Source organism: Echinops telfairi, unplaced genomic scaffold (assembly GCF_000313985.2).
Source record: "Echinops telfairi isolate 266 unplaced genomic scaffold, ASM31398v2 ScPeMD7_70;HRSCAF=299, whole genome shotgun sequence".
Taxonomy (NCBI): Eukaryota; Metazoa; Chordata; class Mammalia; order Afrosoricida; family Tenrecidae; genus Echinops; species Echinops telfairi.
This window is the reverse complement of record NW_022103968.1, coordinates 12,510,997-12,524,936: the sequence shown is the minus strand read 5'-3', so window position 1 is coordinate 12,524,936 and position 13,940 is coordinate 12,510,997. Positions and strand designations below refer to the sequence as shown.

General features: G+C 53.2%; 1 protein-coding gene across 1 annotated transcript in view; it reads left to right on the top strand.

Moving 5' to 3' along the window:
* SLC18A2 (solute carrier family 18 member A2) overlaps nt 1-13,940 on the top strand; it is a 61,906-nt gene that overhangs the window by 17,988 nt on the left and 29,978 nt on the right. The window contains exons 2-8 of the mRNA XM_045291401.1: nt 942-1,293; nt 10,764-10,822; nt 11,083-11,166; nt 11,443-11,535; nt 12,822-12,911; nt 12,998-13,041; nt 13,130-13,190. Of these exons, the coding sequence (XP_045147336.1) occupies nt 942-1,293; nt 10,764-10,822; nt 11,083-11,166; nt 11,443-11,535; nt 12,822-12,911; nt 12,998-13,041; nt 13,130-13,190 (783 nt within the window). The remainder of the gene's footprint in view (nt 1-941; nt 1,294-10,763; nt 10,823-11,082; nt 11,167-11,442; nt 11,536-12,821; nt 12,912-12,997; nt 13,042-13,129; nt 13,191-13,940) is intronic.

Sequence of the window (13,940 nt, the reverse complement as noted above, 5' to 3'; positions counted from 1 at the left end):
CCTGGCCAAGCTTTTCCTTTAAAAATCCCTGCTTGTAATGCCTGAAGTCATTTCTCATTTGGACGCCTAGTGAACCTGTGTTCTTAGAAGGGCCCCATTCTTGCCTGTGAGGGGGTGGGGTGGGTGGGGACTGCTGAGGACACAGTTCTCAGAGCCCATCTTAGGCTTTCAATGAAAGGTGTGTCCAAGGCCAAGTGAGTGGCTGTCTGGCCCAGCTCAGTGACAGTGGTCTCATCACGCCTTTGTCCTGTATGCTCCACTGTCACATGTCCATGAACTACTGTGGCTTTTCCTTTTCCAACATCACTGGGATTCTTTAACCATCCAGGCTGCATGAGAAGTGCAGGCGCTCGCTCAGGCGTCAGAGAGATGAAGGGTCATGGCCTGCTGCAGAATCTCCAAAGATTACATACTTCCGGTTATTATTTTCTAGTAATTGTCTAATAAAATGTCGGGTTCTGCTTCCTTGACTCATTCATTTAAACTGCGTTGGAGACTCCCTTTCGGAGAAATGCAGGTTGGCCTCAGTCAGGTCAGAACTAATTTGGCTTTTGAGAAGATTCCTGTTGAAGGAACCACAACGAGAAACTCCACAAATGGAGAGGGAAGAAGAGATCTCTGGGGCTGGGGTTGTTGGCAAAGGAGATGAAACAGCCCCCACCCTATAGGGGCTCTCTCCTGTGTAATTAACCCCTCCGCTTGGGGCTGTGTTCCCTTTGGTGAACTAAGCAATTCGAATTTATCCCTAGCTCAGGGCTACAGGCGGCCTGGGGTGGGAGGTAGGGGTCCCCTCTTGCTGCTCATGACTCCTTACTGGACTGTGTTCAGAAGTTGACCCAACTCGTCTTGGCAGTCTTGGTTCCTGGGTGTGGGGAGGGGTCAGGGTGAGGGGGGGCTGCATTGCAGGGTAATCACCACTTCCTGTTTTGCTTCATCCTCAGTACCCATCATCCCCAGTTACTTGTACAGCATCAAGCATGAGAAAAATTCGACAGAAATCCAGACTGGCAAGCCAGTGCTCACACCCACGACCACAGGTAGCTTTGAGAGCATCTTCTCCTATTACGACAACTCCATTATGGTCACCAGGAACGCCACTGGAGGTTCCCAGTCGAGACAGCTGCATAAGACCACCACTGAGCAAATGGTGACCAACTCGACCACCACCCCTTCCGACTGCCCCAGGGAAGACAAAGACCTCCTGAATGAAAACGTGCAGGTGGGCCTGCTGTTTGCTTCTAAAGCCACGGTCCAGCTCCTCACCAACCCTTTCATAGGAATGCTGACCAACAGGTAAGTTATCTTTCTGCATCCTGCCTTCTAAGCCCCCCACCTCCTACCCACTGCCCCCCACTGGTTCTCCTTGACTTCTCAGAGTCAGAGCTCCTTATTGGGTGAGTTGAGGAAGACCAGCCTCCTTCCCCTGCTGTCTGTCTGTCCTTCATGGTCATGGTTTCCCACTTGGTTCCACCTTTCCACTCCTCCCTCGGAAAAGTCAGAAGAGAGTCAAGAAGGCCTCCCCTAATGGGAGAACTTGGTTTTATCTGGAAGCAGAGTTCCATAATACCTTGGCCAAGCCACTCTTGGACAGCAAGAACTCTGCAGATGCTGGCTGTCACTGGACTGCATGTGCCAGCTGGTTTTTCCTCTTACCCCTGCTGGTCGATGCTCGTTCTTATAGAGAGCCAGATGGTTTTCTGTAGAGCTTGCCTGCTAAAGGCCAGGTGGGGCATGCTGGGAAAGATGGGTGATGGGTGATATTGGTGCATAGATGAGCTTCATACCTGATACTGAGGTCATGTGTAAGGTGATGGTCACTGAAGTGCCAGTTACTTCACTTTGTCCACTTGCACAAAAGACAGGGTGCCTGACACCATTGTCTGCAGCATGGAAACTGCCCAAACCGCCTCTATACGAATGTGGATCATCAGGGTTAAAAAAAATATATTCACCTGCCTGTGCTCGGTGACTATCCGGCCAGTGTATGTCCGTCTACAGCTGAGTTGGCCCAGCTCTGCCTGGCACCTAGTGATTCAAAGCAGAGGACAGAATGGAAGTTTGTGTCCCAAGGTGCTGGCGGTTGAGGGGAGGAAGCAGTCTCCCAAAAATGTTAGCTCAAGAAGAGGGAACTGGGGTGGGTGGTGGTAGGCTGCCTTGTGAACAGCCCCAGATGAATGAATGCAAAGAACCAAACCAAACCCCATAGCAAACCAGAGAAGGGAAGGCAAGGGTCTGGCCTGTGAGCTGCGTCCAAAAGCATGAACCTAGGCAACGATGAGGGACCAACCAGAACAGGGGAGGAAGGAAGGGAGAGGCTGCAGACTGGGAAGGCGGGACTGACTGGCTGGCTGGGGCTGGGCTGGACTATACGATGCTAATTTAGATAGGGGAATAGGCTTGTGCTGGACTGTTAGGCACTGCCAGAGCTTTTGAAGCCAAGCGGAAGAATCAAATGAGCCATCTATAATTTTGAATGTGTCAGCTGAGCAGGCTGGAGGCTAGGGGGGAAAAAAAACGCAGCAACCACTGCCACTGAGTCAATTCTGATTCATGATGACCCCATAGGGTGGAGTGGCACTGCTGCTGTGGGCTTCTGAGGCTGTAAATCTTCTCAGGACCCGAAAGCCTCATCTTTCTCATTTGGAAGGCCGGGTAGGTTCCAACTGCTGACCTTGTGGTTGTAGCCCAACTCAAAATCCAGTATGCTACCAGTGCTGGAAGCAGGGTGGGCTTCTTAATAATAACCCAGGCTTTGGCGTGGGGAGTGGGTAACAGGATTGGCTGTGTCATGGGAAAATTGCATTATCTTTTCACTCTGTCTTTTCCCTGAACATTTTGAAGCCCCCTCAGACAGAAATTTGGGGGCCCAAAGCAGTCCCTTATTCAAATATTATTGGGAATTTAAAAATATTATTAAGAATGTCAAGGGACCTGAAGTGCTAGCTCGCCAGCCTCGTGGAGGGAGATACGCGAGGCTGTCTGTTCCCTTAAAGATTCACAGCCTCGGCAGCCCGATAGAGGGTCGCTGTGAGTCAAAATGCACTCGGTGGCCTGGGTCTGTCTTTTGTTTTGATGAAGAATTTCAGGATGGGGAACCACAGAGCATTCGACCAAATGTGGGTTCTTCTGAGCAGAGGCCCTGTGTGAGTGCATAGGTGGTGAACCCACGAAGTCAGTCCTAGGGGCTGGGGGTGGTGGCAGGGATCAGAAAGGTCGGCCGCAGGCCCATTCAATTTCCTTTGTCTGAATGGAGCAGGACACAGAAACGACCGTCACCACCCTGACCGTGCCTGGCCCTCTTGCTGGTGTCCAACACTGTCACGAAGCCACAGCTGAACAAATGGGCCCCGAGTTAACGAACTGGGAGCCCCCAATCAGCCACATCATCATGGTGACATTTGGGAGCTCTTCCAGCCCCCGGGAGGACAACCAGCCCAACCTGAGTAGCTGTGGGGTTGTTTTCTCTTCCAAGACGAAGAGCCCTCTTTAAAGTGCATCTGGTATAATTACAGAAAACGGGCTCGTGGTTCTGTATTCCCAGAAAGCAAACAGCTCCAATACTACTGAGGAAAATTGAGGACATTATCATCATAATGCCTTGCCAATCATGGGGCGTGAGTGTTCCTGGCGTTACAGGGTAATACTTAGAAACTCAACGGAACCGATGGGAGTATTCCAATCTTCCAGAGGCAAATGGAAAATGAAAAGCTGACCAAAAAAGATCTCATTCTTGTTTTCAGTCCTCGACGCCTCAGGAAAACAGCGAGTTTAAAAAAGTCCCTGCTAAACACTCCACAGGCTTGACAGGGCGCACGTTTGGGACTCCCTAACAAGCAAACTGTGTGCTGGGAGCAAGCTCGGTTTGCTCCAGCACCTGTGACCTGCACGCTGCACCCTCCGGGCGGGGGCGTGAAGCTCTTCGGCAATTACTTAGACCCCCCCATCGATCGAATCCCCAGCAAATTGCGAGAAGGCGTGTACCTCCTGTTGCCGCTTTGCGATGTGGGAACGGACACACATTTTGATGCCAAGAGTCGGGGAGGCAGTTGTGTGAGCTCCACGGTCGTTGCCGCACTGGCGCGGCCAGCAATTTGTCACTCTTCCAGGTCAGATAGAAATGCATTGGAGGGTTTTCAGCTCCACGGCTGCTTCTCTCCTCGGTTTGGGTAGAAAGCGCCGCAGAGAAGGGCCAAATGTGTCCGCTTGCCTTCTCAGCGTCTTCTCATCAGCCGTTTGCATATGGTTGAGGTCATTCGGGCCAGTGACACCCCAGCAAGGTGAAGTGGGGGAGATCATCATCCCCGTTCAGTGTTGAAAACAAGCGAGTTAGTGTGGCATTCTGAAGTCAGTTACTAGGCATTTCTGGCAAAAACAGATGCTTTGGGTTCAGTCCTAGTATCCCACAGGCTCAGGAGGGCCCAGCTCTGGGAGGCAGGAGGTTTGCCTGCTAGTGACTGGGCCGGGCCAGTGTCCCAACTGTCTTGCTGGGTTTCAAACTTTGTCCTTCCTGTTTGCTGATTCATATGTAGGGACCCTGGTGGCCCAGAGCGTTACGTGCCAGACTGCTGACCATCAGGTAGGTGGTTGGCGCCCACCCTCTGAGGGAGGAAGACGAGGCTGTTACCTCCCAGAAATATGTCCAGTCTTGGAGACCCTCAGGGGGCAGTTTTCCACTGCCCTGTGGGGTTGCTAAGTATCAAAACGATGGCCGAGGTGGGTAGCATAGTGATTGCTCACTTGGCTGCAAAACCAAAGGTTGGAGGTTTGCACCTAGCAGTTGCTGTGGGACAGAGATGTGGCAGTCTGCTTCTGCAAAGATTGACAGTCTGGACTATTCTATGGGGGCGGTCCTGCTACTGGGGCTAGTGGGGGTTTTGGATTGTGGCATGGCCTCGACTCTTCGCCACCACCAACAATACAGGCCCGCTCTGTCTTTCCTGCATCCACCTGGCTCCCCTTCTTGGATCAGGCTGCACAGGTGAAGGGAGTAGTGCGTGTGGATTGCACTTTGAATCAGCGGGAGCTCAGCCTGGTCTTTGGGCGTGAATCTTCCTCTCAACCCAGTACAAATTTTGCCGTTTCCCACCCCTGGGGTAGCCTGATCGAGCTCCCCTACAGGGGGGCTGCCTGTAGTCAGGCAGGCTAGAGTCTGCCTGACCTAAACCCTACTAAGTTGAGCTCTGAAATGAGATAACCCCACATCACAATCTTTGGCTGGCATCGCATCAATGCTGATTCACAGGACAGGGTGGAACTGCTCCTGTGACTTTCTGAGACTGTAACTCTTCACAGGGGTAGGGAAAAAGGGCCCCTGCTCTCTCCCTTGGAGCTGCTGGTGCTTTTGTCTAGCACCCCTGTCTGCCACCAGGACTCGACATCACAACCTGGACCCCTCTGATTCTGAACCCCGTGTCGGTGGGTTTTGTGGACGAACCCTACAAATACTCAATTTTAAGTCGTAGCTATGAGCTCATGCAAAGCCCGGGAAACACACAGCAGCGGATCTTGGGAAGAGACTGACGGGGATGACGACAGGGAGTCAGCCCTGCAGGGGCTGGAAAAATATGGGAGCTGGGGATGGAGGACGGGGTGGACAATAAGAGCTGTTGATTTCGGGGTGCTTCTGGATCACCTGGGTACAGTTTCCAAACGGACTTTGAGGCTCCTGTGCCTCTCCTGAGGACTCCGGAGTCGTTCTTCATTTCACGATGGCGTGTGCCGACGCAAGGTGGCAGAGGGGACTCACTGCGCAGCACCTGTTAGCATTGGCCTCAGGAAGGGATTGTTGCACATACGTACACGAAAGGGAGGAGCCTTGGTGTCATAGCTGGTTATGTGCTGGGCTGCTAACCACAAGGTCAGCAGTTCGAACCCACCAAGGACTCTGTGAGAAGAAGACGAGGCTTGCTCCATAAAGGCGTACAGGCTCTGAAACCCATAGGGCCAGTGCCCCTCTGTTCTCTTGGGATCACTGAGTTGGAACGGACTCCAGGGCAGTGAGTTGGGCTTGGTCGTTGGTACTTAGAAGGACCGACTGAGGTATTCAAACCATGAAGCACCTTTAAATTCGTCCCCGCTCTCTTCTGTAGAACCACGGTGGCAGTGTGTTCTTCGAGGGCTTAGCCCAGGGTGCTCAATAGTAGTTGCATCTTTAAAGCCTTAAGATCTATTTCACAGACCAGCTGGCTTGGGAAAGAGTTAATTCCCTTCTCAGGAACCAGCCCCCCACCCCCACTCCCGCCCTTCCTCTTAAGCTTGTCATTGTTTCAATGGTCTGCTTTTTATCAAGCCAGCCTCAGTGGCTTAATTTATTTCCATAGTTACCTAGTATATTTGAAAGCCAATGATTCCCCACCCACCGCCACATATCTTGGCTAACATCTGAGTGACAAGGGGAAGCCACGGGACACGAAGGTGCTAGGCAATCCACCATGGTGGTTTGTCCCTCTCTGCTGAGAGCCGTTTGGGCTGCAGTGGGCTCCGCGGAAATAAGCAGTGACCTTTTCAGCTCCAGCTGGTGTGGAGGGGGATTTTCCGTCCTCGACGTCGTCAGCGGGCCTGACAGCAGCTTCGAGTCTGAACAGACTGGCTGTGGAAGGAGGGCTTTTCTCCTCCCCATGAGCTGTCTGTGTGTGAGCGAGCAGGACTGACCTCTGGAGCTGCAGGAAGTCCAAGGCTCTGTCCACTGTCCGCGTCTGATGACTGTCAGAGACAGGCAGACTCAGGAGTTTTCTTTCTCGTATACTGCATGATGGACAGTCGCATTTCGATCGTGTCCTCTCCCATGTAAACCACCATCCTGTCGACTGATGGCGGCGGTGCCACCGTGTGGTAGCATGTTAGGAAAGTGGGAAGGGTGAATGTCCCCTCTGGCCATGGTGATGTGTGCTGACTCATATCGACTGAGCAGGACTGCCCGTAGGGTACCCTAGACTGAAACCATGATGGGAGCCGGGTGCCAGCTCTTCTCCCATGGAGTGGCTGACTGCTGACCTTTGGGCTGGCACCCCAGAGCTTGACTGTTGCGCCACTCCTCACACCGACTCTGCTTTTCACGTTTCTCACGGCAGAGGGGCTATGGCCTCAGCCAGCCAGAGAATGGCGCTGGGGCTCATCTCTGTGGCAAACAAACTGGGGACGAGCATTCGAGGAAAAAGCATCGCTCACCAGAGGATTTAAGGACTAAGCGGTCCCCCAACCCCATCCCCGGTGACAGCGTGGGTGCAGGCTGGAAGCTTGGTAGGGCAGGAGACCTACAGAGGAGGAAAACAGACAGATTTGCCACCATCAGAGGGTGGCCAATGAGTGGCGAAACTCTACCCTGCCAAGCAAGGCTGTCCCATCATGTTCTGGTCCTCACCCTGTGTAATTCACCCAACTTCTGTCTTATGCCTTTTGCTCGGGTTTCGATGTATCATGGTGAGTCTTACTGAGGTTGAATCAGCGGCTACCTGATGGTCCATTGATGATGCATGTGGGCCGGGATGACTCATGAAAGGAGGGGAATGGGCCGTATGATTACAGGTTTGTCTCATGAGCTCTGATTGCCATATTTCAATTGCGGTGACATTGACTGGAGATGAGCAGGCCTACTCAGACGTTTATGACTAATGTTCAGTGTCTGTCACTTAGGAGGCATTAGTGGGCAGGAAAAAGGGCTCGGCATTCTGCCCATCCCTCCTCACAGGGCCTGGGGCACTGGACATCCCTCCAGAGGTGGGTCAGGGAGGGGCCAGGAGCTTCTGGTGGTCTTTGCCTTGGGACCCCGCTCTGTGGACTTGGCAGTGGGGCAGATGTTGAGAGTGTAGGGTGCGTGTCTTCCAGAAGGAGGAGGAAGCAGTGCAGGCCTGTGGTCTCTGTAGCAAAGGGTCTCTTTGTCTTGGAACTGCGCATACTCTCATTTAAGATGTGGGGTGGAGCTGTTATTTCCAGAGTGGTTTCTGCCTGGCCATTCCAGTTGATAATCCCATACGTGCTTTGTCAAGATCCCAAAGGGACTCAGGAACAGCTGCCGCAGTGCCTCTAAATCAAGCACCAAATCCGAAAAACCAAACTTGCTGCCGTCGAGTCAGGGCTGACTCATGGTGATCTGCTGGGGGTCTCCCAAACTGTAACTGTTTATGAGAGTAGAAAGCCCAGTCTTTCTCTGGAGGAGCTGTGGTCTCGAACTGCCAACCATGTGGATCACAGCACAAGGCATAACCATTGTGCCACCAGGGCTCCTACAGAGCCTAGGGAAAAAGCAGCCTTTATAAGGCACACAACCACATAGGCATGGAACCATTTGCCTTGGAATGAACAGAACCTTCCATTCTTCTCACTCACTGGGGGCCTCTTCTCCTGGACGTACCACGAGATTATAGCCTGGCACACCCTCAGACCTCAGACCCTCCAGATGTACCCCCGGCCCTGAATTTTGAGTAAATTACCTGCTTAACTTCCCTGAGCCTGAGCATCAACATCTTGTCAGCTGACAGGATTAAAACCATCCACCTCACAGCTGTCTAAGAATTCCATGTATGACAGTTCCCCTTAGGGCCAAGGGAAATTCTGGATTCTCCTGGTAAGAAAGAGCTTTGATGGTTTCAGTCTGAGCGTTGCCAACCAGGGGCCAGGCTGCGGGCTGGGCATAGCATTGCTGGCAGCTTGACCACAGGCAGGGGCTGGGGTAATCCACTGAGTTTTGTCCAGAGACTCCTTGGGTCTCTGACTGCAGCCTGTGAGGGACATGGAAGAAGGGCTTGGTGATAGAACTTTAATAAACAACCGGAAGGGAGAGTTAATGACAGAAGTAAGTCCTTAATGCCAACCATCTTGACACATTCACCCTTCGGTGGTTGGGTTTTCCAGATAGGGTGTTGACTTTGTACTGCATTCTGGGCGGAGCCCCAGCTCATTGAGCACCGTCTTCTGGTGAACGGGGGAGGTTTGAGATTGTCATTCTCTACTCGGCTTCATCAGCTGTTCAGTTGCCTCTCGCTGATGGCAGTCCCCTCGATATGACGTCACGGATCCCCCTTCCTCCCCTCTTTCCTGTTTCCATTCCTTATTCGCCCCGGACCTCTGAATGTGGTCTTTGCATCACCGCTCCCCTTCTGAGCTCAAATAGTTGATTGTTTGAAGGTGTGTGCACATCCCTCGTGTTCGTGTTCCTGTTATATAACCCAACCAAATTCACCGCCATCGACTTGATGCCAACTCAAAGCGACCTGGAGGACAGGGGAGAGCTACCCCCGTGGGACTCTGAGAATGCCACTCATTATGGGAGTCAAAAGCCCCGTCTTTCTCCCGAGGAGCAGCTGGTGGTTTCGAACCGCTAACCATTCAGATCACAGCTCAACATATAGGCCTGCCTATTTGGGGGCTGAAAATTAACCCATCAGGTGAGTTCAGTTCCAGACTGAGTGGTGACTAAGAAATCAACCAATCTCCCTAGCTGACCAGTAAGCTGGTGTTTTGTGTTTTTGTGCGTGTGATTAAAACAAAAACTCTCTGAGTTCTGTTCCCCATTTTTCTTTCCTTTTTGTCTAGGGTCTTCTAATGTGTCCCTGTTCAGAGCAGCTGGTAGTCAGAGCAGGCTACCCTGTAATTCTCCTGGGCTCAGGGTCACGGAGGCTGCTGTGTGCTTAGTCTCCCCGTCCACTGAACGAATTGCTTCCATGTGCCACCAAGTTTTGTTACTATTCTTTCCTCTGGGTAAAGGGAGACCAGGAGCCGCCCCTTTGGATGCCTGCTCATGAATCTCTAAGACCCAGTTGTCGCTCATCAATAGAGGATGGGGAGTTTTGCCTTTGTGGCTGATGTTATTCCAGGTGGGCCCAGTGGCCCCCAAAACTATGGTCCTGGGCCCCTCCTTTCCTCAGGAGGTTTGGTTATGTCTAAGAAGTTTTCTTAACTTTACCCCCTCTAGGCTCAACCTCATCCATGGATATATTTGCAGCAAATATATGTAAGATATGCTCAGCCTATATGTGTTTGTGGGTACGAGTAGATACATGGATGGACACACAGGCTGACTGGATGTGGGAGGGGGAGGGGGATTGTATCCCATCTCAGTTTACACTTATTTCAGATGGGCGGGGGTCTCTACAGGACTGAGAGGAGACTTGCCTCTATGGAGTGGCGGGCTAGGTTCCTGCCAGGTGTGGGAGGGCGGAAGGCCAAGTCTTCCCACCACCCCTCAGAGGTCCAATGGCAACATCCGGCCTGGCCATGGTCTTCCAGAGCAACTTATGGGTTTGAACTCTTTGCACAGAAAACAAGACCTTTCTTTCTAAGCCGGCCCGATGAGGGTCAAACCAAAGGTGGATTTTAAAATCTCCTCTCTTCCTAATCCCTCAAAGAGACAGTGCAGTTGCCTCTGCTGCCAGTGGGGCCACTGGACGCCTTCTGGGACGAGTTTGATGGCCATGGTCCCTGTGGAAAAGCTCTCTACTCGACTGTGTCAGTCCTTGAACAAGCGACTGCCATAGGAACCCTGGGATGCCTTCTGGGCCACTTGGCAACATTGTGTTAACATTTATCCTGGAGAAATGTCTGCCCTGAGCGGCAATCCGTAAATGTATTCATGTTCCAAGACAGTCAAACAAGGAAAAGGTCAGGCAGGCCGGACCACGTATATGAAATTTTAGAAAAGTTGACCAAACACTTCTCCGCCTGATCCCAAAGGGTCCGTGGGAGAGAATCCAGATCAAACCTTCGCAAAAACAGTAATGACAAGCACCCAGCAGTGACCAGCCTTTCCATGTGGTTCTGTTTTGCAGAATCGGCTACCCGATTCCGATGTTTGCAGGATTCTGCATCATGTTTATCTCAACCGTTAGTAAGTGTCTGCTATGTACCCCCCTGTGAGTGTGGGTCCCTAGGGGTTCAGACAGCGGGGCTCCAGGCCCCCAGAAGAGAGTCTGGGGTGTTTCTGCGTCCGTGAAACCTGTAGAAAGGAGCTGTGGGGGAGTGGTCTGAACAGAGCTAAAGCCCAACCTAGCTAAGAGTCACGCGGCTGAGGGGCCCCTCGGGAAGGGACTTGTGAGCCCCCTCCCGGGAGGGCCCCGAGGCAGTCTGTCCGGCTCTCTGTGCCCGCAGTGTTTGCCTTCTCCAGCACCTACACCATGCTGCTCCTCGCCAGGTCCCTCCAGGGCATCGGCTCCTCCTGCTCCTCCGTGGCTGGTAGGTATGGCGCCTCCTGAGTAAGCTGTGGTGGGTGGCGAAGCAGGGGGCTTTGCTGTGCCAGAAGGGGCTCCCGACTTGGCCCTGGAGAGCTGATTTCTGACAGAATGAACCCGAGGGATGCCGCAGGGTGGGGATCTTCGGGAGACGGTGCCAAGGCCTGCTTGGCATCTGCTTGGATTTGTATTTTAGTCGACTGGGCGGGTTTAGGACGGAGTCTGGGCTGCTGCCTTCCATGTTGTCAGGGCTGGTCTGACAGGTTCTCTTCCTGTGTAGGGATGGGCATGCTTGCCAGCGTGTACACCGATGACCAGGAGAGAGGCAACGTCATGGGGCTTGCCCTGGGAGGCCTGGCCATGGGCGTCTTAGGTGGGTAAGATGATCATGTGGGGCCCTAACCGGATTGGCCACAAAACGAGAGAGAGCCTGGGCTGGGTGACCTCCTGGGAACCTTCAACGGGATGGGCTGCCAAGGTCATTCATCTCTGGTATCCTGATGGGCGAACTCCCAGGACCTGGCACACTAGGGGGCAAGTAGCCACCCTGAGAGGAGATTCCCATCTTTCCCCTTGTCTTTTACGTTCTCGACCTTCCTTGTGGAGCCTATCATGCTGACGTGTCGCATGTGTAAGGAGCCTCGTGTCAGGCAACAGGGGAACCCTGGTGGCACCGTGGCTAAGTGTTGAGCTGGTAACCAAAGGGTTAATGGTTGGCCCCCCCCACACTAGCAGTTCGGGCTCACTGGGAGAAAGCTGTGGCTGTCTGCTGGCATAGAGAATTAGAGCGTTGGAAACTCCATGGGGCCGTTCTACCCGGTCTTGGGGGGTCAGTGTGAGTCAGAATGACACAAAAGCAGGGCCTTTTCATAGCTTGGCTAAGCACGCAGCTGCTAACCCCAAAGGTGCACTTCTGACCACCCCCCCCTCCCCCCAGCTTCTCCATGGGAGAGAAGGGCTGCTGCCTTACCCCAGTCAAGATTTCAGCCCAGGCAACCCCTTGGGGCAGTTCTGTACTGCCCAATGGGGCCATTAGAAGTGAGAGCCCAGAACAAAGCAAGATGTGAAGTTCTCGTTGACCAATAAGGACCAGACTTGTCCATTTCTCAGGGAAAGCATTTTCGGGGGAACTTCCTAGAACCTCAATGGACGTAAGGGGGCTGCCTCAAAGTGCCTTTGGAAGGAGGTTGGGGTAGAACTGCAAAGGAGGGGTAGATGGTATTAGCACTAGTGGGAGGAGGACGGTCCTGGAGGCTGGCCCCAGGGTAGAGTATCCAGTCGGCGAGGTAAGCATGAGCTTACCCGTGCTTACTTACTCTCCTCTGGGGTGAACAATTTCGTGTGGGTTTTCACTGCATCCAAGATGTGAAACTCTTCACTACAGAAGATTAAGTAAGCACAGGTAAGGCTGTGCTGACCATGCTTGCTGGGTCAGGATTTGTAGACGTGAAAAGAGGCTTGGATTCTGGTGGAAGGAGCCATGGGGTTGAGAAAGAGAGAGATGCCAGATTGACCTTTGCCAGTTGAGTCTCTGATGCGGGGAGACCCATGTGGAACTGTCCGCTGCAGATTAGCAAGTAAGCACAGGGTGGCCCGTGCTTCCCTTGTTTATCGGGTAACCTGCAGTGGCTGGCTCGGGCTCTTTTCTCCTCCTCGCAGTGGGCCCCACCTTTGGGAGCGTGCTCTATGAATTCGTGGGGAAGACGGCGCCCTTCCTGGTGCTGGCTGCCTTGATTCTCTTGGACGGAGGTGAGTGGTCGCTGGGGCGCTGCGGCCGCGGTGGGGCTCAGGTGGTGGGGGTGCCTGGGCCACGCCTGCTTTCTTTTCCCTCCCAGCTATTCAGATCTTGGTGCTTCAGCCGTCCCGGGTGCAGCCAGAGGTGAGCACTGGTGGTGGGGAAGGGGCATGAGGCCCCGTGGTGGCTGCTGGGCCCCAGGCACCTGTGAACCCTGTTTCCTGCTTTGCAGAGTCAGAAGGGGACCCCGATAACCGCCCTGTTGAGGGACCCATACATCCTCATCGCTGCAGGTACGCCCCTTATCACTGGTCATGTGCAGGGGGAAGGAGGGCCCAGACTTCATTTCCTGCTGAAAATGTCAGGCTTCCCACTGCCTTCAAGTCAGTCCCAACTCAGTGACCCTGCTGGATGGAGGAGAACTGCTCCTTGGGATTTCCGAGGCTGTCAATCTTTGCAGGGACAGACAGCCTCATTTTCTATCCCTGGTGGATTTGAACCGCTGACCTTAACTCACTACCCCTCTGGGGCTCCTCTGTCAGGTTGAGTCACATCACGTACTGAAAAGGTAGAGCTCTGTCTTCTTCTATCATTGGCTCGCAACCTCCGCCAGCCTCATTTTGCTTTTCCATTTGGGTGAATCCAAAGGGCATGTGTGTGTTGAACTTGATGTCTGGGGCCAGGGGCATGCCCGGCTGCAGAGGCTTGTTGGGGCCAGGCTTCCTCGCTGTGTTTGTCAAAGGCCACCGTTGGTTGGGCTTTCCGGAAGGAGTCATGGTCCCTGGCGGGCTTCTTAGGTGGGCAGTCTAATTCACCTTGGCGTGTTGGCATGGAGACCAACAGCAGAGTCCCGGAGTGTCAAGAGGGCACCTCCCTTCCCATGGGGACAGTGGGTCTCTTCGGAACAGCAGAGAGGCTTGCCCACAAAACACCTTATGCTGAAGAAGCCTTTCTGGTTCTTGGGCCCCCAAAACTCACTGCCATTGAGCCAATTCTGACTCACAGTGATCCTATAAGACAGAGTAGAGCTGTATTTTGGGTCG